The sequence below is a fragment of the Nansenia antarctica genome, assembly GCF_963989245.1.
Source record: "Nansenia antarctica genome assembly, chromosome: 1".
In the NCBI taxonomy this organism is placed as follows: domain Eukaryota; kingdom Metazoa; phylum Chordata; class Actinopteri; order Argentiniformes; family Microstomatidae; genus Nansenia; species Nansenia antarctica.
The window spans coordinates 23,393,820-23,416,412 of NC_137674.1; the positions used below are offsets into that span (position 1 = coordinate 23,393,820).

Here is a 22,593-nt window from a genome sequence, read left to right on the forward strand (position 1 = left end):
GAAAGAGGTGGGTAGATGAGATTGGAAGGTTTGCGAGGGGGGATGTAGCATCTAGGTGTCCTCCTGAGTGTCAGAAGAACAGGGATAGGGAGAAAGCACATTGTGACAAAAGTCTGTAGAGGGGAAGAGGGCTAAGGAACCAACAGAACTAGGAGTAGCTAAGCGCACTCAGTAGACCGGAGTGACTAGAGAAGACAGCAGCAACACTACAAACAACTGGAAGAGAAGGTACAGGTAGCTACGCTTTCACCTCTCACACCGTTCATCAGTTTCTTGACCCACCTTCTGAAAAACAGCTGGATTAAAACATCAAATAAAAGGTTGCTGTTGTCGATATCACAGTGTTTTCCAAATGAGGATGGCGATCCAGGAGCTCTCACATCAGTCTCCACGTGTCCTGGTTGGTGAGTGTTGGAACTGGGCGGAGGAGGCGCAGGTTGACAGACTATCACATCGTTTCTGCTTCAGTTCCATTGACATCTGAAGTACGAGGCGGTCTAGATGCGGTGCAGATCTGTGAATCGGCGCAAACGCTGCGCTTCGTAGATGCGATCAAACGACTGAAATGTGTTATTTTCGGCTCCAGTTGATGACGTCTGAATCTTTTAAAAAGACAGGAGGAGAAACTGTATAATAATAATAATAATAATAATAATAATAATAATAACAATAATTGTTATAATAATAACCATTATTTGTATAGCACTTTTCCTGCAAACGTTGCAGCTCAAATGCTTTAATCATTATGTAATCATCATTTAACAATTTAGTAATTTAAAGGCAATATTAAAAAGATGGGTTTTAATGATTTAAATGGGTTTTAATGGTTTCAATGGGTTTTAATGGGTTTTAGTGGTCAGTTAACAACTGGGAATCGTGATTGCATTGATGCATACATAATACTGCTCTTCTACATGGAGACATTGACAATCCCAAACAATTATTATGAAGCTCTTCTGATTCCCAAATAAACCAATGCACTAGTCTTGTATGTAAACCAATGCACTAGTCTTGTATGTAAACCAATGCACTAGTCTTGTATGTAGACCAATGCACTAGTCTTGTATGTAAACCAATACACTAGTCTTGTATGTAAACCAATACACTAGTCTTGTATGTAAACCAATGCACTAGTCTTGTATGTAAACCAATGCACTAGTCTTGTATGTAAACCAATACACTCGTTTTGTATGTAACCCAATGCACTAGTCTTGTATGTAAACCAATACACTCGTCTTGTATGTAAACCAATGCACTAGTCTTGTATGTAAACCAATGCACTAGTCTTGTATGTAAACCAATGCACTAGTATTGTATGTAAAACCAATGCACTAGTCTTGTATGTAAACCAATACACTAGTCTTGTATTTAAACCAATGCACTAGTCTTGTATGTAAAACCAATGCACTAGTCTTGTATGTAAACCAATGCACTAGTCTTGTATGTAAACCAATGCACTAGTATTGTATGTAAAACCAATGCACTAGTCTTGTATGTAAACCAATGCACTAGTCTTGTATAGCTGCAACGTTTACAGGAAACGTGCAATACAAATAACGGTGATTATTCTTATTCTAGGCCTGTATACATTTACCCTTGTAGAGAGGTTGATCGGATGAGATGACGTCACTGCGCAGTCTCTGCTATCTGACATTCCTCCACCTCGCCTCCTCCTAACCTTAACCTTCCCCTCCCTCCATCTACTGGACATCTACGATGTGCTCTTCAATGACATCAGTGTTTCATTGTACATGCGCAACGAGCTCGTTCTCTCTCGCATGAAAAAAACCCCAAGTATTTGACTCGCGTGTCTTATCGTTTTAATATACATTTCACCCGTTTTTCCTCCGCTCCTTGTTGCGTCCAGGGTTCAGCCATGCCTTTCAGTCACAACGACCTGAAGATGAAGTACCCCTCCAGTGAGGAGTACCCAGACCTCACCATGCACAATAATCACATGTCCAAGGTCCTGACTCCCGCCATCTACGAGCGGCTGAGGAGCAAACAAACGCCCAGTGGATTTACACTGGATGACGTCATTCAGACCGGGGTAGATAACCCAGGTAAAGAGTCAAGCGGCTTTCAACCACCCAGACACCTGTCCTGCCTGCTAACGGGCTTTAGCGAGGGGCGTTTAGGGCGTCTCTGGATCCGATGTGGCGGCTTCTGATCGTCACGTTTCAAGGACACACTTCTGTTCTGCACAATGACCTTGCCGATGGGTTAAAACAGTACAGCAACATTTCGGCATCAAGTGTATAGTTGCAGTTTATTCAATTGGTCTGCCTCTCACTCAGTGTTAGTAGCTGGAACATCGGTCAATTATTTGGTTAGTCAGGCATGCCATAATAACATTTAACAGGCAACAAGAATGTCACTAGCTGACAGTTACCCCCTTACATTTACATTTTTGGCATTTAGCAGACGCCGGCTTATTCCAAAGCGACTTACAATCAACACTTAACCTACCTTACTAGCCTACCAAGTAAGGAGAACACTTTTAAGGAGAATGTAGATTTTCAAAAATGCCATATGCATTTTTTAAAAAGCATAACAGGTAGCTTCCCCTTACCCTGTAGAATGTGTTTGTTGTTACTGTTCAGCAATGACCAAATGGCCAAAGTGACAATCAAGAGGCTGTCGCCTGACGAGGAGTTCCCAGACCTCAGCCAGCACAACAACCACATGGCCAAGTTCTTAACCCAGGACATATACAAGCAGCTCCGAGAGAGAGCCACCCCCAACGGCTTCACCATAGACGGGGTCATTCAGACAGGGGTTGATAATCCTGGTAACACACACCCATCCCCAGTCTCAGTCTCAGTATAGGCCTTGAGCTTGATGACATTCTGAGCTTTGGTCAGTGACCTGGGGGTTGTTCCATCAACGTCTATAAAGGAACATCCAGGCTTATTTTGGATAACTAGACTTATCAGAATAAGCCTGGATTTTCCCTTTAGCGTTGTTGATGGAACACCACCCTGGTCATTGGTCCTGAGTGTGTGTCTCCATCTAAGCCCCCTCCTGATTGGTCTCTCCTCCAGGCCATCCCTTCATCATGACGGTGGGGTGCGTGGCGGGAGACGAGGAGACCTACGAGGTGTTCAAGGAGCTGCTGGACCCCGTCATCGAGGAGAGACACGGAGGCTACAAACCCTCCAACAAGCACAAGACCGACCTGAACCCAGAGAACCTGAAGGTCCGGTGCTGTTCTGTTCCCTGACACACGGCTGTCAGTCTGTCTCTCTGGAGATGGGAGACCCATGGTTTATTGAAGCCCTCTACCCTCCTGCAGAGAGGCTAACCGCTGTGTGTTGTTGCAGGGCGGAGACGACCTGGACCCCAACTACGTCCTGAGTTCCCGCGTCCGGACAGGCCGGAGCGTCCGCGGGTGCTGCCTGCCCCCCCACTGCAGCCGCGGGGAGAGGAGGGGCATCGAGAAGCTCTCCATAGAGGGTACGGAGGAGAGGGGCCATGTGGCGAGGGTTTAAATGTTACTTGGAGTGATGGGGGTAGGGTGGTACGTGGAGTGGTAGGATAGGGTGGTACATGGAGGGGTAGGGTGGTACGTAGAGGGGTAGGGTAGGGTAGGGTGGTACGTCGAGGGGTAGGGTAGTACATAGTGGAGTTATAAGGTGGTACATGGAGTGGTAGGGTGGTACATAGAGGGTTAGGGTGGTATAGAAGGGTAGGGTGGTACATAGAGGGGTAGGGTGGTATGTAGGGCGGTATAGAGGGGTAGGGTGGTACATAGAGGGGTAGGGTGGTACGTAGAGTTGAGCACAGATGTTTAGATGAGGGTGACAGGGGCGGGGTTAGATGAGGATGACAGGGGAGGGGGTTGCGGTGGACAGAAGCTGACGCACCACTAAGCAGGCTTAGGATAAAGGTGGATGTTTCTGTCCAGCCATGACCTATAACGGAGCAGAGGACAGACAGCATTCTGCACAGCAACGGGTCAGGAGCTCTGCACGCCACCCTGTCATGATGCATTTCCACATTACTGTGTAGAGGGCCCCCTCTGGTGGCAAGCCGAATTAATGCAAGTTATTGACAGGAGAGTGGGCGAGTCGTATGGGGATAATAATAATAATTATTATTATTGGAGGGTTACTAAGCTAATATTTAGCGTAATATTTAATTATTTATTATCACCCTACTGCCCTGTCTCACCCCCCATCACCCTACTGCCCTGTCTCACCCCAACACATCACCCTACTGCCCTGTCTCACCTCCCATCACCCTACTGCCCTGTCTCACCCCCCATCAACCTGTCTCACCCCCCATCAACCTACTGCCCTGTCTCACCTCAACACATCACCCTACTGCCCTGTCTCACCCCCCATCAACCTACTGCCCTGTCTCACTCCAACACATCACCCTACTGCCCTGTCTCACCTCCCATCACCCTACTGCCCTGTCTCACCTCAACACATCACCCTACTGCCCTGTCTCACCTCAACACATCACCCTACTGCCCTGTCTCACCTCAACACATCACCCTACTGCCCTGTCTCACCTCAACACATCACCCTACTGCCCTGTCTCACCTCCCATCACCCTACTGCCCTGTCTCACCCCAACACATCACCCTACTGCCCTGTCTCACCTCAACACATCACCCTACTGCCCTGTCTCACCTCCCATCACCCTACTGCCCTGTCTCACCTCAACACATCACCCTACTGCCCTGTCTCACCTCAACACATCACCCTACTGCCCTGTCTCACCTCAACACATCACCCTACTGCCCTGTCTCACCTCAACACATCACCCTACTGCCCTGTCTCACCTCAACACATCACCGTACTGCCCTGTCTCACCTCAACACATCACCCTACTGCCCTGTCTCACCTCAACACATCACCCTACTGCCCTGTCTCACCCCAACACATCACCCTACTGCCCTGTCTCACCTCAACACATCACCCTACTGCCCTGTCTCACTCCAACACATCACCCGACTGCCCTGTCTCACCCCAACACATCACCCTACTGCCCTGTCTCACCTCAACACATCACCCTACTGCCCTGTCTCACCTCAACACATCACCCTACTGCCCTGTCTCACCTCAACACATCACCCTACTGCCCTGTCTCACCTCAACACATCACCCTACTGCCCTGTCTCACCTCCCATCACCCTACTGCCCTGGGAAACTAGAACTACCATATGCGCCTGGGTTAAAAACCCCATTGCTGCGTTGCACTGGACCACCTGGTCTCCTGGCTAGGGCTAACGTAAGCCTCAGACCTGCTAGGTCCTGCTGCTACACTGGATGGGGTAGGATGGTGGTCTGTGGGCAAAGGGGAAGAAGGCCCTGCCCCTGCATCAGCATCTTCTTCCATCTCCACTTCAATTGTTCTGGCTGATTTAGCATTTTTTGTCTCGTCAGATCAGATATATAAACAGGTTATTTTGGTAAACTGGACACATTTTGGGAATATATGTGGTTACTTTCTCGCCTGAAAACATGATATTAAAACTTCATAAAATGACATGTTAACACTTGTAAAGCCAAAATTACATATTTTAGCTAATGGAGGTTTAAAATGGAGGTTTAAATTCGCCGCTGCAGTATGGAGTATGCATACCCAGCCAGCACGCCCACGTGGGACCCACCTGAAAAGTCGGAATGCCGTAACCCATTAAAAGTACAAGTAGTGCTGTTATCGCACTGGCACAGAGTCCTATATAAGCGCGTAGCATTAAGACGTCACACGTCGCCCCACTTGCCCGTCCTGTTAAGGCAATCATAGCCTTTTTCTAAATGTGAGGGGTGATGACCCTCATATATCATGGGGCCTTTAGTTCTATCCATACCGGGGCAGTTTTTCCTGTTCTCCCCCTCGTCCCATCCCTACTGGAGAATTTGAACAATTATCAGGCTTGTAGGGGGAGGGAAACAGTGTACTCTCTCTAGGTTGTTTCAAGCAGACTAAACATGTCACCTTAGAAATGGTGGATCTCTCCATTCATCTCGAACATTTCAACCACAAAAACACACACACACATCTGCAACAACAAAAAACAACAAAAGCAAACCCCCCAAAATAAATACAAATACAAATAAAATAAGATATAAATTGAAATAAAATATATCTTCCTCGACATGGAAGCAACAGTCGGCAATGGCCCTGTTCTAGAAGAGACAGACAGAAGCAAAGCCCATCTGGTCCTGCCCCTTCCCCACAATATCATACCATTATGCAATAGATTATCTATCAATATCAATAATAATATACCTATTCACTATAGCAAAAGACACCCAAATATCCACAAAAATACCAGTTCACGTCATTCTCAAGCTCCTCCAACCTATCTCCTTCTTACATATTCTCATAATACTAATTAGTTTGTTTTTGTATTTCTTATATTTAACCCCTGCCTCCTTTGTTTTATGCTTTATAAATACCCTGTATAGAGTATTATTTTTCTTGTATGCATTTTGAATGTCCTTGGACATCCACAGATTTTCAGAATATTTATTCTTATTGCTACATTGTTTTATTGGGCAGTTTTTTTTTCTTCATATATAACTTTAAATGTTTCTAGCAATAACCCATACGCTTTGTCCACATCTGATTCTTCATATATACTCTTATATGGTATTTCCTTTAACTCCCTCTTCTTTCTATAATGACATTCATAAAATGAAAAGACAGGCAGGTGATCGCTAATATCATGGATTAATATTCCACTTATTGTGTTACTTTCCACATTAATTGAGGCTAAGTCATAAAATGCTTCGTCGGAACCCAACCCCCCCCCTGGGACCCCAGTAAACATCACCATTGAAAGGAGGGTGCATGCTGACAGAATCGCCAGGAATTTGAACATTTTACAATTTTTTTTTTTCTTTTTTAGGCCTTCTCTGATTTCAGCCAACGTTCTATGTGGTGGGTCTGCTTTGGTACAGTGTGACAGGAGAGGCCATTCTGTACCCGGTTTACCTTCGACGTTGACAGCGTGTGAGGTGGTCAATATACCTCCCACGGTCCTGTCCACCACGACTCGTTCCACTTCCTTTTGTGGATTCTGATTCTTACCCAGTCGCCTGGGTCTAAAATAGGAGTCTGTTTTGCGCCGTTGTCTGCTTTCTCCGCGGCATTCAGTTCCTGTGAAGAGAAAACTCGATTGAGATTAGTTAGAGTTTTGACATATATTCATTTTCATGGAGAGGAGGTCCAAGTCACCTCCCTCTGTCTCTGTATCATGTCGGCAAGCTTTCTTTTAATAGATTAGGGAAACTAAACCGTGGTATGAATTCCTTTAAGAGGCACTTTATTACCGATGCAGCATCCTCCCGTTTACACGGATATGCTTCAGGCCTCCTTGAAAATCTATCAATCACTCCCATGTCCGTGAAGTCAATACATCACTTTGTTCCTTCAGACCTCCCCTCTTCCCAGGGCGCAGTCTCAGGCTGGAACCCTTTCCGATGGAGGTTTACTGCCCTCCAACCCCTTCTTGGGTCAGAGTCAGTCTACCTCCACCCCTTCCGCTTCCCAGACGTCTCCTTTTCAGAGCTCTGATCACGGAAAGCACTGCTCGCTTACTAACGCATTCGGTTTCAGCTTACAGTGGCCTGACTGTACATTGAGCTGAGCGCAGCCACCATTTCCCTATGGCTTAAGGCTTTGCGACCCAACCGGCCGGTGACCCAGTCGATAGCGATCCCCAGTCAGTGTCTAAACACCAACCCTGTAGCGGTGATTGGCCGCCCAGTTGGGAACCGACGGTCTGATCCCTAGCCCACTTCGCTATGGGTCTAGAAACTTTGACCGTTTACACCAGCCTTGCCTGTTCACGGGTGTGACTTCCCCTCACATCCCGCTAGGTGTGGGCTGTCGCCCACGTACCACGCACTGCCCACACACCTAGATGCGACAGCTGCGCCGACTAGACGGTACCACGGTAGTATGTTCATTCATACTTCATCAGACACGGGGGCCTTCAGTCCTCTCCCCAGCACTATATTCCGTCTTTAACGTGCCCTCGGAACTTTGCAATTCCACCGCCGCCTGTTAGAGACTAGGTTCGGGGTGCCTAATCCCCTGCCTAATCTCTCGAAATGGGCAGGGAGGCACTGGATATGTGCCCATTGGGCATTTAAGTACTGTTTTCGGGTTGTGCTTGTTGCACACATCACAGTCTGAGATGAAATTCTTAACCATCTCCAAACCATAAGGGGTCAATTCCAACAATATTATAATTGCCAATCAATGCTAAACAACCTGAACAACTAAACAAAAACCACAATTTAATCAAACACACCAAAAATACTACTATTACATAGACGGCGAGACACAAATCACCGTGCGTCAAATAGAGACGCTCCTGCTGTCTGCGCTTCAATGGTGGATCACACCCGCAGCACAACACTTCTTTTTTGATTGATTGATTGAAAACTTTATTAGAAGATTTGCAGAAGTAGGTACATGAAAGTACATATTACATACAAGGTCAACTAACAGGATAAAAACCCAAGAAAGCCACTGGCTTATTTCAATTGGGGTCCTTGATTCTCAATTCATCGTTAAAACACCTTGAACGAGGCATAACATATTTTACAACGTTTGCAAGTGATATTTGAGCGATATCAAGCCAGGGAGCACTCAGTCTAGACCAGGTGGGCACCCCATCAATGCCGCCAAAGGAAAAAACCCGGCCCACCTCCGACAACTCCCGCGAGACCCAGAATATGCCTGGATATTTTTAGGAACTCTCGCGAGACCCGTCAGACCAAACCCGGACTCTCCCCCAGCGACGCCGATGGAACACCCCCCAGTTGCTCCAGGGCGCCTCACTCAACTATCCCTTTTAATAGTAATAATTACAATAATAATAACAATTCCAACTATGATTTACATACAATATTACGTAACACCTTTGCATGAGTTTACAATTATAAGGTTCTATCTCCGCTTAGGGTAGTTCAGAGATATTGAGCGTCAAAGTTTTTACATTCCATTATGTTTTGTGAGATGGAACCTTTGTATTTTATGAATTACTAACTCAAAATGCCAACATTTAAAAATAACACCACACATTAATAAACACCTAACGGCCCCGCGGTGGTGTAGCGGTCTACGCACTGGCCGCTAGTGCATGCTGCCCACCGGGGCCGGGGTTCGTATCCCGGCTCGCCAGATCCAGATATGGCCGAGGCACACGGGAAGCGGCATATTGGCCGGCCGCTTCCGAGGGCGGTATAGGAGTATTTCTGGACTAGGATCCGTCGCGCAACACCGCCCCCTGGGCGCCGGAATAACGGTACTGGGCTCGAGGAGCCAGTCAGCCTAGTCTGCCTGGCGGCCTCCTCTGGGACTGCCGGCCACGGGGTCGTGCGGCGGATCCTATGCAATAGGCAGGGGATAATTGGATGCTACGTTGGGTTAAATTGGCTACCAAATTGGGTGAAAAAGGGATAAAATCTGAAAAACAAATTTAAAAAAATAAATAAATAAACACCTAACGGATCAGATTGTGTAAAAGACCCAATTTTGACTAAAATGAAGATAGAACCTTATAATCCTAACGTCACAATTGTTTTAGCGCCCACTGTGAGAGGAGGCACGCTAAAATAGGACCTCTACCGGACTGCAGTCCTGCCGTAGACGCTACCCTAATCGCAATGTCCTACAATTCTCACTTGGTTGCAAGGCATTTCAACCTGGGGCCTGGGCCTGATTACCCCTGGGGCCTGGGCCTGCATGGTTACCCCTGGTTACCCCTGGGGCCTGGTTACCCCTGGGGCCTGGGCCTGCATGGTTACCCCTGGTTACCCCTTAATATCCAGGACTATATAGTGTCCTTTCCTGGGGCCTGGGCCTGGCTACCCCTGGTTACCCCTTAATATCCAGGACTTAGCTACTGTCCCTTAGACCTCGGCGGGTCTATTACACGTTAATACAAGATGTGCTTATATCAGACAGTGGTGTTCAATAATGTATAGAATGTCAATTTAATTAATGATTATCCTTACTTTGACGGATCTTCATAGACACAGATCAGAATGGGTTTGACGATTCAGGCCCAGCACTTCCACCTAAAGCACTATTGTCTACCTAAGCAGATTTCATTAAATGGCTCTGCTCACCTCTTTTGTCTTGGTACCGTGGAAGTGCTCAGTCCGAACCCAGCCTCACCCACTCCTCCTTGCATCCCGTTGAAAATCACGTCGGGGTCACCAATTTTGTAAGGCGATCAACTTCTCCAGAATTGATTTAATTGAGTCGTCACTTACAAGCGAGTCCGTTTAATCTCAACGAGACGTCCTTGATATAACTTCTAAGATAAAATGATCCAATCAAATATTCGGCACCACTACTGAACTGTTCTTTAAGAGAATATTTATTCGAGCACATCAGCAAACAATAACATCAGCATACAATAGCATTTCATTCCATGGAAAGGGGTCCTATCTAGCTTCACCTCCGCAGACCAGGATCAGCTGGTTAACTGCAGAAGTTTCACCGAACAAGAGCCACGTTTCGCCTTGGTCCACAGTTTTTATATATTTTTCTTAACAGTTAGGGATGGGCTGTCCCTCTGGTAGGTTTTATGGTAAGCGTCTGTTTTATATCGGAATGTGGCTTTCGACTTCTTTCGGTGTCCGTGCGAGTGTGTTATCCTCTTCTTCTGACCCCCCGGTCGTTTGTCATGGTGAGAGTGTTCGGACACTCTGTCTGCAACGGTATCCTGAGCAGCCTAGCGCGACGTTAGACACACACACATTCTAATGTTTTTTAAGGAACCAGTAAGCATATGCACACAGTTATGTTTTTAGGATGCATAGATATTTTGATAGTTATTTTGGGTGTATTCTACATACGTTCTAAAGCACTAATTGGCCAGTTATTTAATCTTCAAACACATTCCCTCCTGACCAGGTCTGTAAAACCTATGTCCTTATCAGGATCGCTTGTGTAAACATCACTGTTGCCAGGCCCACAGACTCCCATGACTTGGGATTCGATTTACAAGTTAAAATACAGTATTGAAGAATAGACTTATCATTAATCATTAGTTATGATAGTATAAAATGAGTATAGGAAAATAGAATATCATAACAGCAGGTACAAAATGATTGTTAGTACATAGGTAAAAATAAGCAATCTACAGGCGGTTTGAACCACAACACTTTCTCCCAGTCAGGAGCCCCTTCCCCCCATGTCACTCAAAAGCAGAACCTCTCTTTTATGGTTCTGTGAGACTTCGACTGACCTCAGTCACATATTATTTAAATGAACACACAGTATTTAATACAAATCCCTAACAGCTTTCACCCCTGTACAGCTAGATGTATGCAGCTAATTGCTCGACATATGCAGCTGATCACAATTTAATATGTTGGCAATGATTAAACATTTTAGAGAGAGGCCCATGATGAACAAGATTCAGCACTGGAGCGGCTCGGCCTCAAGGGAAATGTAGTTCATGAGAGCTCTTCGCCGGTTACTAAACTCCTAAGATGGATCATTTTAAAAAATACATAAATACATATTTCACAGATTTCTAAACTATTTGTACAGGGATAGAGGGTTGTGGCTTCAGATTTCCGGGATTGGAAAGCTTCCGGGTGATATGGCTCCCTCAAATCAGGGTTGCCAGATGGGACGGGTTACCACGTTTTGGGCCGCTGGTTATTGGTGGATTTACCGTAGCTGTTTTTTAGACTGTGGTTAGGCTGGAAAATTGTCAATCCCATTTGGCAACCCTGCTTCAAACACTACATTTTCATTGGATGACGAATTGTGGAAGTCACGTGTCAATGTTTCTGCAGGAAATTGATAGTCTGTCTGGAGATGAATTAACAACGACATTTTCACTAGTTTCGTCAAACTGGAGATGAATTAACAACGACATTTTCACTAGTTTCATCAAACTGGAGATGAATTAACAACGACATTTTCACTAGTTTCATCAAACTGGAGATGAATTAACAACGACATTTTCACTAGTTTCATCAAACTGGAGATGAATTAACAACGATAGTTATGGAGATAGACTCCAGTTCTATGAGTGGAGCGGAGCCCCATAGGGGAGCTCTGCTCCTATTGGTTTACCCGCTACCTAAAGTAGCCAATGACTGAATTTTTCAATGCCTGCGCCCGCCTGGGGTGCTATATAAAGGGGCGTCCTTCGCTCCATCATTCTCCCAAACATACAAAACAGCCGGGTTTGAACGAGTCGAAGTGGGCCAGCAGCCCTATGGGGCTCCGCTCCACTCATAGAACTGGAGTCTATCTCCATAACTATCGTTCTATATCGTGGAGCTCCGCCCCATAGGGGAGCTCTGCTCCTATTGGTTTAGGCGGAGCGAGCGAGGCCAAATGTACCCCCACTGAGACTATTAATCCGAAAACAATCTCAGCGGCACCCGGAGCTGACCACTGATGTTGGTTCAAGACAACCTTAAAAAGTTGGCCCAACCCACACCGAGTCTGCTCCACTGATCTAGCCCTTACGTGAGCACGCAGGGTTGTAGATCTAACGGAACATGTCCTGGAGGAGGGTCCCCTCTCCAGGCACATCCGTAATCATCCTGACAGCACTTGAATAGCATCCCCAACCAGGGTAATCCAAGTGCCATCCCCACTACATCAGTCCTCAGCAAACTGAGGACAGAATGAGAAAAGGATGAGGAAGAAATATCACTTACCCAACCCTTACGTTGGGTTGTTGATCTAACAGACATGTCCTGGAGGAGGGTCCCCTCCCCAGGCACATCCGTATTCATCCTAAAAGCACTTGAATAGAATCCCCATGACCAGGGTAATCCAAGTGCCCTTCCCACAACATCAGTCATCAGCAAACTGAAGACAGAATGAGAAAGGATTGAGGAAGAATATCACTGACCTAACCCTTACGTGAGCACGTAGGGTTGTTGATCTAACGGAACATGTCCTGGAGGAGGGTCCCTTCCCCAGGCACATCCGTATTCATCCTGACAGCACTTGAATAGAATCCCATGACCAGGGTAATCCAAGTGCCTTCCCCACTACATCAGTCATCAGCAAAACTGAGGACAGAATGAGAAAAGGATGAGGAAGAAATATCTTCAAGTAACACCGTATAAAAAGTGATGGCGACGACCAAGACGCCGCCACACATATCTCCTCCACTCCCACTCCCCTGAGAATGGCCACTGATGCGGCCATGCCCCTGGTGGAATGAGCCCGAATGCCAGTCGGCACGGGCTTCCCCTTCGATTCTAATAGCCTCGCAAAACCAAAGGGACAGCCTCTGCTTCGATAGTGGTGTCCCGGCTTTCTGTCCGCCATAGCAGATCAGAAGCCGGGGAGAAGATCTCAGTCCTGCCTCGCGCTTCACATATTGTGCCAACGCGCGCACCGGACAATACAATGTAAAACGCCTCTCCCTCTCTCCGTCGTGAGGAGGAGGAAAAAAAGGCGCTCAGAGCACAGCTCTGAACCCTAAACCCACGATTAACCGTAGGGATAAAATCCGGGTTAGGGCGTAATACAGCTTTTGTTTCGTCATCAGATATGATCAAACAATCTGCCCGTGACGAGAGAGCGCACAAATCACTCACTCGCTCAGCCGTAGTCAAGGCGAGGAGTAGACTCGTCTTGAGAGACAATAAAACGCAACGACACAGTGACAATGGGTTCGAATGGGGGCACGCACAGCGCCTCTAGCACAATCGACAGGTCCCATTTTGGCATTAGAGTCCTATGAGGGCGTCTAAGCCTACACACTCCAGTCAAAAAACGCTAAACCAGCGAATGACTGAAAAACCAGTGTCGTTGTCGCAAAACCCTCATGACAAGCTGAGATGGCAGCCGCGTAAACTTAATAGTTCCCGCCGCCAATCCCTTGTCAACAGCGACTGTAAGAAGCACAAGAACGTTTCGACCCGACAACAGACAGGGTCAACGTCCTGTCCCTCACACCACTGTGTAAAACTCGCCAGCGCGCCGCATATCCCTTTGCAGTGGATTGCGCGCGCGCACTCTGAATGGTCTGAATGACCGCGTCTGTCAGACCCCTGCGTTCTAACAATCCCTCTCAGTAACCAGGCCATGAGGGGCCCCCCCTCATAGGCGGCCCCTTCACCAAGCCTCCGGCTTGAGAGAGTGCATCTTGTCGATGAGGTATGGGCCATGGGCCCTCTACCAACATCTCCATCAGTTCCGGAAACCACGGGGCTCCGGGACGGTCCGGGGCTACAAGAATTAACTCTAGCCTCTCTGACCTCACTCGTGCCAACAGTGGGAGGATAGATGTCAGGGGTGGGAACGCGTATAACAGGACCCTCGGCCATGGGTGGAGTGCGAATGTATCGACTCCCAATGGCGGGTTGTCCTGTTCGCGCAGGGAGAACCAAAGGTGACACTGCGCATTCGTCCGTGACGCAAACAGAACCACTTCTGCTTGCCCGAACCGTGCCCAAATCAGCGACACAATGGAGGGTGCTAACCTCCAGTCGTCGTCCCTCGGGCCTCCCCGTGATAACAGATCTGCTCCTTCGTTGAGCAGACCTGGAATGTGGAGAGCTTTCAGCGAACTCAGGCGACTCCGCGCGCGATGACGCGCGGGTCTCTCCAGTAGCTCAGGTCGGTTTTGACCGATCTCTGTATTACAATCAACTTGCGACGGCGTCTCACTGGAACCCGTCGCAGTCGTGCGAACCGCCTCTGCAGTCTGCGCATGTGTAACAGGCCTAAGGGGACCACTACATGGGCTGCAGACATCAGTCCTAGTAAGGACATCCTTGACAGAGCGGTGATTGTATTTGTCACTCGACACACCCGGAGAGCTGACGTCAGTGTCGCTCTCCGTGGTGCCGATAAACTGGCCCTCATCTCGGCAGTATCCAACTGAATGCCTAGATAGGAAAACTGTTGAGCCGGCCACGGAGCACTCTCTGTCCAGTTTACAGCTAACCCCAGCTGAGTGAGGTGCTGCACCAGTGAGGTTGCGTCCCGAATGGCTCGATTTGGGCATTGGGCCAAGACCAGTACGTCGTCGAGATATGCTAATATGCGTATCTCGTTTCGCCTCAGTGGTTCGAGTGCTGTCTGCACGCATTTGGAGAAAAAACGAGGAGCAAGCGTGCACCCGAAGGGCAGGCGCGTGTACTCGTAAACCTTCCCTTGGAAAGCAAAACGTAGGAATTTCCTGTGCCACTCTGTGATTGGCACACGAAATACGCGACCCTCAGGTATCTACGAAAGGGGCGTTTCGCCACTCTCTCGTTGAGGACCCTGAAATCTAGTATGGGTCTCATGTCTCCCGAATTCTTTGGAACAAGGAAATACGGGGAGTACCATCTCATGTCCCACTGGTCCCTCGGAACCAATGTCACTGCGCCCTTTGTTAGGAGATTCGTAATCTCCTCCTGGAGCGCACGTGTCTTTATCGGGCAGGACAAAAAACAGTCTCTCTCACGCCCCTGAAGGGCGGAGGAGGCTGAATGAACTGTAGTGCATATCCCCTCCTCAATGTCCTGTCTAGCCAGCCCGACAGAATACCTGTCCCTTCTAGTCATTCTGCATAACGCAACGACAGCGGCTGGACCGTCTGTTGTGGTGCAGTCGACAGAAAAAACTTGAATTTCTGTATGATCCCAGCCGCCGCTGCACACCGAGGAGGTGGCACAGCCCAAGGTGGGGTCATTTCGAAAGGGATGGGCTGCCGTCTGTAAAGAGTGTTTGTTATGTGTAACAATGCTCTTTATTGACGCAGGTTTATTATGCCTGATAATCAAATAACCGGCCGCACGCTCATGAGCTGGGCCAGGTCTTGATAGACATGGAGGGGTTTTTGATGTACATAACGACCCCTCTATACGGCTACATACAGGGGTGTTTAACCCGCTACGTGTCGTGATAGGGGTAAGTCCGTTAGGCAGAGAGCTGGCCACACGCCGGTAAGCTGGGCCAGTCTCCGGTTTGTTTCTAACCGGTAGCGAGTCGACCACACTCTGACAAGGCAGGTCGATCTCCGCTCTGGTAGATAACGGTCCCTCTATACGGCTACAGACAGGGGTGTTTAACCCGCCTCGTGTCGTGATAGGGGTAAGTCCGCTAAGCAGAGAGCTGGCCACACGCCGGTAAGCTGGGCCAGTCTCCGCCTTGTTTCTAACCGGTAGCGATTCGACCACACTCTGACAAGGCAGGTGGGTCTCCGCTCTGGTAGATACCATGGAAAATCCTCCTTAGGGATGGTTTGCCGTCTGTAAAGAGTGCTTGTTTTGAGCTTGTTTTGAGTAACAATGTTTCTAACCGGTAGCGATTGGACCACGCTCCGACAAGGCAGGTGGGTCTCCGCTCCGGTAGATAACATGGGAAATATCTCCTTTACTGAAAAGTAAGGTGGGGATTTTCCTTCTTTTGCCTCTTTATGAGGTAGCAGCCATGAAGAGGAAACCGGTGGTGGGGTCATTACCGACCCCTCCGCCCGTGAAACCGGGCCACGCTGCCGTGGGGGGCCGTAGCGGGCCCTCCCAGTGGTCAGCGGCGGGGGCTGGGGATGCCGAGTGGGGCATGGCTCCGTCGTTTAGAGGTAGAGCCAGTGCCGCATCACGCCGAAACCTCCGTTTCGCAGTGATTTTCGCAATGGCGGCGTTAAACACGTGTTATTCGCCGCTGCCGCCGCCTGCGCACCGAGATGGGGCGGCGAGGGCGGGGAGCACGTGCTCTACCTGCCGCTCGCTCTCATCAGAGCTTTCTGATTCTGACACCGGCACCGACCACTCAGCTGGGTGAGGGCGGCGTGATGTCAGGGCCGGCTGAGCGGGCGGGACCATCCCTACTTGGGGAGGTGCCTGCCCAGAACGCCGTTCTTGCTTGTCCTCCGCTGCTAGAAAATCGCAGCGGCAGGTAGTCCGCTAGGCAGAGAGCTGGCCACACGCTGGTAAGCTGGGCCAGTCTCCGCCTTGTTTCTAACCGGTAGCGATTGGACCACGCTCCGACAAGGCAGGTGGGTCTCCGCTCTGGTAGATAACATGGGAAAAAATCTCCTTACTGAAAGTCAGGTGGGGATTTTCCTTCTTTTGCCTCTTTATGAGGTAGCAGCCATGAAGAGGAAACCGGTGGTGGGGTCATTACCGACCCCTCCGCCCGTGAAACCGGGCCACGCTGCCGTGGGGGGCCGTAGCGGGCCCTCCCAGTGGTCAGCGGCGGGGGCTGGGGATGCCGAGTGGGGCATGGCTCCGTCGTTTAGAGGTAGAGCCAGTGCCGCATCACGTCGAAACCTCCGTTTCGCAGTGATTTTCGCAATGGCGGCGTTAAACACGGCGATGTTATTCGCCGCTGCCGCCGCCTGCGCACCGAGATGGGGCGGCGAGGGCGGGGAGCACGTGCTCTACCTGCCGCTCGCTCTCATCAGAGCTTTCTGATTCTGACACCGGCACCGACCACTCAGCTGGTGAGGGCGGCGTGATGTCAGGGCCGGCTGAGCGGGCGGGACCATCCCTACTTGGGGAGGTGCCTGCCCAGAACGCCGTTCTTGCTTGTCCTCCGCTGCTAGAAAATCGCAGCGGCAGGTGTCCCGGAGGAACTTCTTCGTGGTCGGCGGCGGACGATCCATCGCTGAAGGGAAAAGTCTCCTCCGCTGCTTGGAAGTCGCAGCGGCAGGCGTCCCGGAGGAACTTCTCCATAGGCGGCGGACGATCCATCTTGAAGGGAAAAGTCTGGCGGGTCCTCCAGTCTTAGTAGTCGTCCTTCTCAGTCTTCAGATATAAACCCGTGCTGAACTTTTTGGGAGAATGATGGAGCGAAGGACGCCCCTTTATATAGCACCCCAGGCGGGCGCAGGCATTGAAAAATTCAGTCATTGGCTACTTTAGGTAGCGGGTAAACCAATAGGAGCAGAGCTCCCCTATGGGGCGGAGCTCCACGATATAGAACGACATTTTCACTAGTTTCATCTTCTGCAGCGACATCATGTCTTCGGGATGGAGTAGCTACATCTTCTGGACTGCAAAGTCCTTTGGATCCACTATTATATCATATTACTATACTATATAATAATATGCCTGGATATTACAATTAGACTTGGTGGAACAACCAAGGCAAACGTTAACTAGTACAGCTAGTTGTCTAGCTAGCTAGAGACATTAAATCCTAGTTAGTTAGCGAGCCGCCCGGTTTGGACTGGTTCATATTTACATGCTTTACATCTCAACATGGAGCTGTTTCAAGCCAAAGATCATTATATCCTCCAGAGGGGCGACCATGCCCTGTGGTGCAGCCGCAAAGATGGGACAATGAACGTGAGACCTGGTAGGAAACATTTGATTTGTTGTTGGCATTTCTGAATAATAACATTCATTGTAATAACATTCATTGTAATAACATTCATTGTAATAACATTCATTGTAATAACATTCATTGTAGTAACATTCATTGTAATAACATTCATCCTAACCTTGCCAGAAGCGTGCAGTGCCAGATACGTGGGGCTTAAGCCAGTGGCTTATACATACCCCATTGATTATGATATGTCAATTGTGTTACCTTGTATCATATGATGTGTTATCAAAGGAGACTTAAACACATGATGTAGCTTAGCATCACATTATGGGACAAAGATGGCCTAATCGTGTCATCCTCCTTTGAGCACTTCATTCACATGTCATAGGATCAATCGAGTCAGTGTTTTGCATATGAACATATTATTGCCCCATTGCTAACCCTATCTTATAACAATGTCCCCCATTATGCAGAATGAGTGGGACTTTAACTAACCCTACTGATGTGTCCCTACAAGCCTCTACTCCACTTCTTGTGTAGCCTCACACACCTCACTCACCACACTGACTTGTAGTTTGTTTGTTTTAGGGCAGTTCTGTGTAAAGAGCATTTACAATTAGATTAGATTAGATTCAACTTTATTGTCATCACAGAGTGCAAGTGCAATACAAGGAAATGCAGTTTAGCATCGGATCCAACCAGAAGTGCAAATAGTGATATAAGGGCATGATATAAATAGAACAAGAATGGTAGTGATAGGTAACTATGTAATATAACAACAGATAGTGGAGAGAGTGGCCAAACTGGAACAAGAGGTGAAATGCTTTGATGGGAAGAAGTACGATAAGAGGTACTTACTGCTGGAGGAGCTGTTGACCAAAGAGCTTTTGGCATTGGACTCAGTGGACCCAGAGGGACGATTGGATGTGCGGCAGGCACGACGCGATGGAGTCCGTAGGGTCCAGACCAACCTAGAGGACCTGGAGCTGCTGGACGAGCGGCCGTCAGGGCTACTCAACGAGTCCTCGATGGAGGGTGACAGTCCGCCACAGAAGGGAGAAACCACCATGATCAGTCAGGCAAATGTAGAGATGGCTAGGGAGATATCGTAATGACTGCACAGCTTCAGAGCAAATATGAGGAAGAACGTAATCAGATTTGATATAGAAATAGGCTTCTCCAACTCCCTCTTTCTTCTGCAGATATCAGTTATATATAAGATGCATGCGTTAATTAATCAACAGTGTTAGTATTTTCTGGCATTCACCACGTATTATGTGATGGTTTACTGAGTGAAATCACGTATTCATTCGTTGTTGCCTTTTTTCGCTGAGCCAATGTCTTGTGTAACATGAACATTGTCATGGTTAAAGTGTCAGTAACAAAGTTCCTTGCTGAATGGAGATTAAATAAGAGGCCTTTATCCATAAGAAAACATTAAGAAAATAACTGTTTTTATTTTTGTATATGACATAGATGCCTTTTGGACCATGTGATGTGGTTGCGTTAAAGCTATTCAATACAACTTCAATGATAAGACCTCTTGTCTCTATAAACCTATTTAAGTGGTTATTGTAAGAGATGTCTAATGTTGCACTCCTATTTTTCTAAGCCATTACATGGACATGTACCTCAGACCCCTTCAAAAGAAATGGGACAAATGCAATCAAATGTTTTGCCTCATCTGACAGAAGGCCATGACAAGGCTGAATCTTTCTTTTCCTCTCACTTTTCACAGTTACACGTCAGGATTCTTAATAGGACTAGATGTTAAAATCCCTAAATAATTAGCACAACAATTGACTGAGTGGAGCTGGAGATGTCCTCTTGGGTGGAGTGGAATTTGGCAATGATCACGTGGTGCCACCAGTACGACACATCTTCAGTTGTGGTCCCCGACCTCATTGGGTGTTTCGGCCATTTATCACAAGACACCCTCTGCCGAGGTTGGCCCACCACAGGCTGATCAGGCCTGGGTGTGTGTCGCACGGTGGCACCACGTGGTCATTTGGGAGCCCATGTTGGGTCCCTACGTTTCAGCCACAGCCAGTGACTGCTCCGTTCTGCTGCAGTGGACAGTTCTTTAATTGCCTTCCGTTGGGCCTGTCCTCTGATCCCTACTGCCCTCAGGAGCCTTGTGGTGGAGCTGGCTACAAAGCCTCTGCAGCCCACCTGCACTGGCCACACCTTCACGTTCCAGCCCCGCCCCTCTGCTTCGACTGCTAAGTTGGCATACCGCAGCCTCTTCCGTTCGAATTCCTCATCGATGGCCTCCTCCCATGGGACCGTCAGTTCTACGATGAAGACACGCCGGCAGGACTTGGACCAGAGGACTAGGTCTGGGCGCAGGTTGGTCGCTGCAATTTCGGGTGGGAAGGTAAGCCTCTGGCTGAGGTCTACCCGCATTTCCCAATCCCGGGCTGCGTTCAGTGGGCCTGAGTCTGGAGGTGATGGCTTGGTCCGCTGTTTCTCCCCTTCCCGGATGAAGATTGTTTTCCGTGGAAAGGTAGTCTGGGCATTTAGAGGCATGGCGTTGGTGGTTACCCTCTTGTGCTCAAGTTCGGCAGCCAAGCACTTTAGCACTTGGTTGTGGCGCCAGGTGTATCTTCACACCTATACTGAACCCCAAACAAATATTTATCTTGTTTGCTTTGCTAGCCTACAACTTATTATTGGTGTCTTACTTATTTTTGCTGTCTTGGCACTTGGCACAGTGTCACTGTTATAATAGGCATATGAATGATTACACTAATGATGGGATCTTGTAATGTAACATGCTGAAAGTTCGACAATTCAACCCCCCCATATCAACATTCAACTGTCATTTCAATGACTAGATTGTTTGAATGATTTTACATGTATAAGTTTACTTGTATCAGTCCATAACATTAATATATTTTATCAAAAGATTATATTGTCATCATTTGTGAATTCAATTACACATGATGAATTAATGATGGTGATAATGACAGAAATGGATGTGAGCTGTATCTTACATGAGAAGGGGGAAGTGAGACTATCAGTATTAGCTGCTAATCAAGAATCACAATGTAAAGGGTTTCAGAGTATAGATGTTAGTGTCAAACTACTGTATGTTTTATCACAGCTTGTGAGTTGCAGGTTGTTGCAGTGTTAAAAGCTTTGGGTCACGTTGGCATGGTTGCAAATAAAATGTATTTGACATTGTCTATGTTTGAGTGATCCTTTCTGCTATTAAGTTGTCCAATCACATTCCTGCAAATCTTCTCCCTTGGCAGCAACACCATCACCTCACACACCTCTGATTGGAGGAGCCATGCAGCCAATGCATGAATTGAAATGCTAACTGACGGTGGTATTGTCAAGAGGAAGGTGTCAAGAGGAAGGTCAAGAGGAAGGTGTGACCAGACCCAACAATGCAGATGAGCTGAAGGCCACTATCCAAGCAACCTGGGCTTCCATACACCTCAGCAGTGCCACAGGCTGATTGCCTCCATGCCACGCCGCATTGATGCAGTAATTCGTGCAAAAGGAGCCCAGACCAAGTATTGAGTGCATAAATGGACATACTTTTCAGAAGGCCAACATTTCTGTATTATAAACCCTTTTTTTGATTGGTCTTATTGGTCGTTCTAATATTTTGAGATACTGGATTTTTGATTTTCCTGAGCTGTAAGCCGTAATCATCAACATTAAAACAAAAAAGGCTTGAAATATTTCACTTCATGTGTAATGAATCTAGAATATATGTTTCACTTTTTGAATTAAATTATGGAAAATAAAAAACCTCCACAATATATATATATATATATATGTTTTTAGATGAACCTGTAAGTATATCTTCTTCAACTATGTTTAAATTTCAATGTATGACACATCATTTGAAAACTTCCTGGACGAGAGCCGGATCCAGGACGTCCAAAGCCTGAACCCAGGACTGTTCCTCGGGCCCAATCCACCAAGTACAGCGGGCTCGGCAAAACAACCGCCAGGCGTCATCTTTTTCTTGGGGGTAATACACCTTAACAACCACCAGAGGGCAGCATAGCCAATTCTAATGTCTAGAGTAGACTTTAGTCTACCTCAATGACACGAACACATTTAACTGGTTAATATTGTGTTGTTGGGGAGATGGCAGCTGGCTACTGATGTGTACATGCAGCTAATTGCTAGTCACATGCAGCTGATCACAATTTAATATTTTGGCAATGATTAAACATTTTAGAGAGAGGCCCATGATGAACAAGATTCAGCACTGGAGCGGCTCGGCCTCATGGGAAATGCAGTTCATGAGAGCTCTTTGCCGGTTACTAAACTCCTCACTTTTTTGCTGTGCATTTATACCACACGTTTATTGTCAGGCTTGACTGATACTGGTTAAGGACA

The 22,593-nt window shown here is 47.6% G+C and overlaps 1 protein-coding gene across 2 annotated transcripts in view; it reads left to right on the plus strand.

Moving 5' to 3' along the window:
• Nucleotides 1-1,876: 1,876 nt before the first annotated feature.
• LOC308159993 (creatine kinase, testis isozyme-like) overlaps nucleotides 1,877-22,593 on the plus strand; it is a gene marked incomplete at both ends in the record, with an annotated part of 41,540 nt that continues 20,823 nt past the window's right edge. Inside the window, 3 exons of one of the 2 annotated variants that reach the window (XM_080533834.1) lie at nucleotides 1,877-2,063; nucleotides 3,045-3,204; nucleotides 3,278-3,456. In XM_080533834.1, the coding sequence (XP_080389960.1) occupies nucleotides 1,877-2,063; nucleotides 3,045-3,204; nucleotides 3,278-3,456 (526 nt within the window). The remainder of the gene's footprint in view (nucleotides 2,064-3,044; nucleotides 3,205-3,277; nucleotides 3,457-22,593) is intronic. The other variant, XM_080533835.1, reaches the window with a different exon arrangement.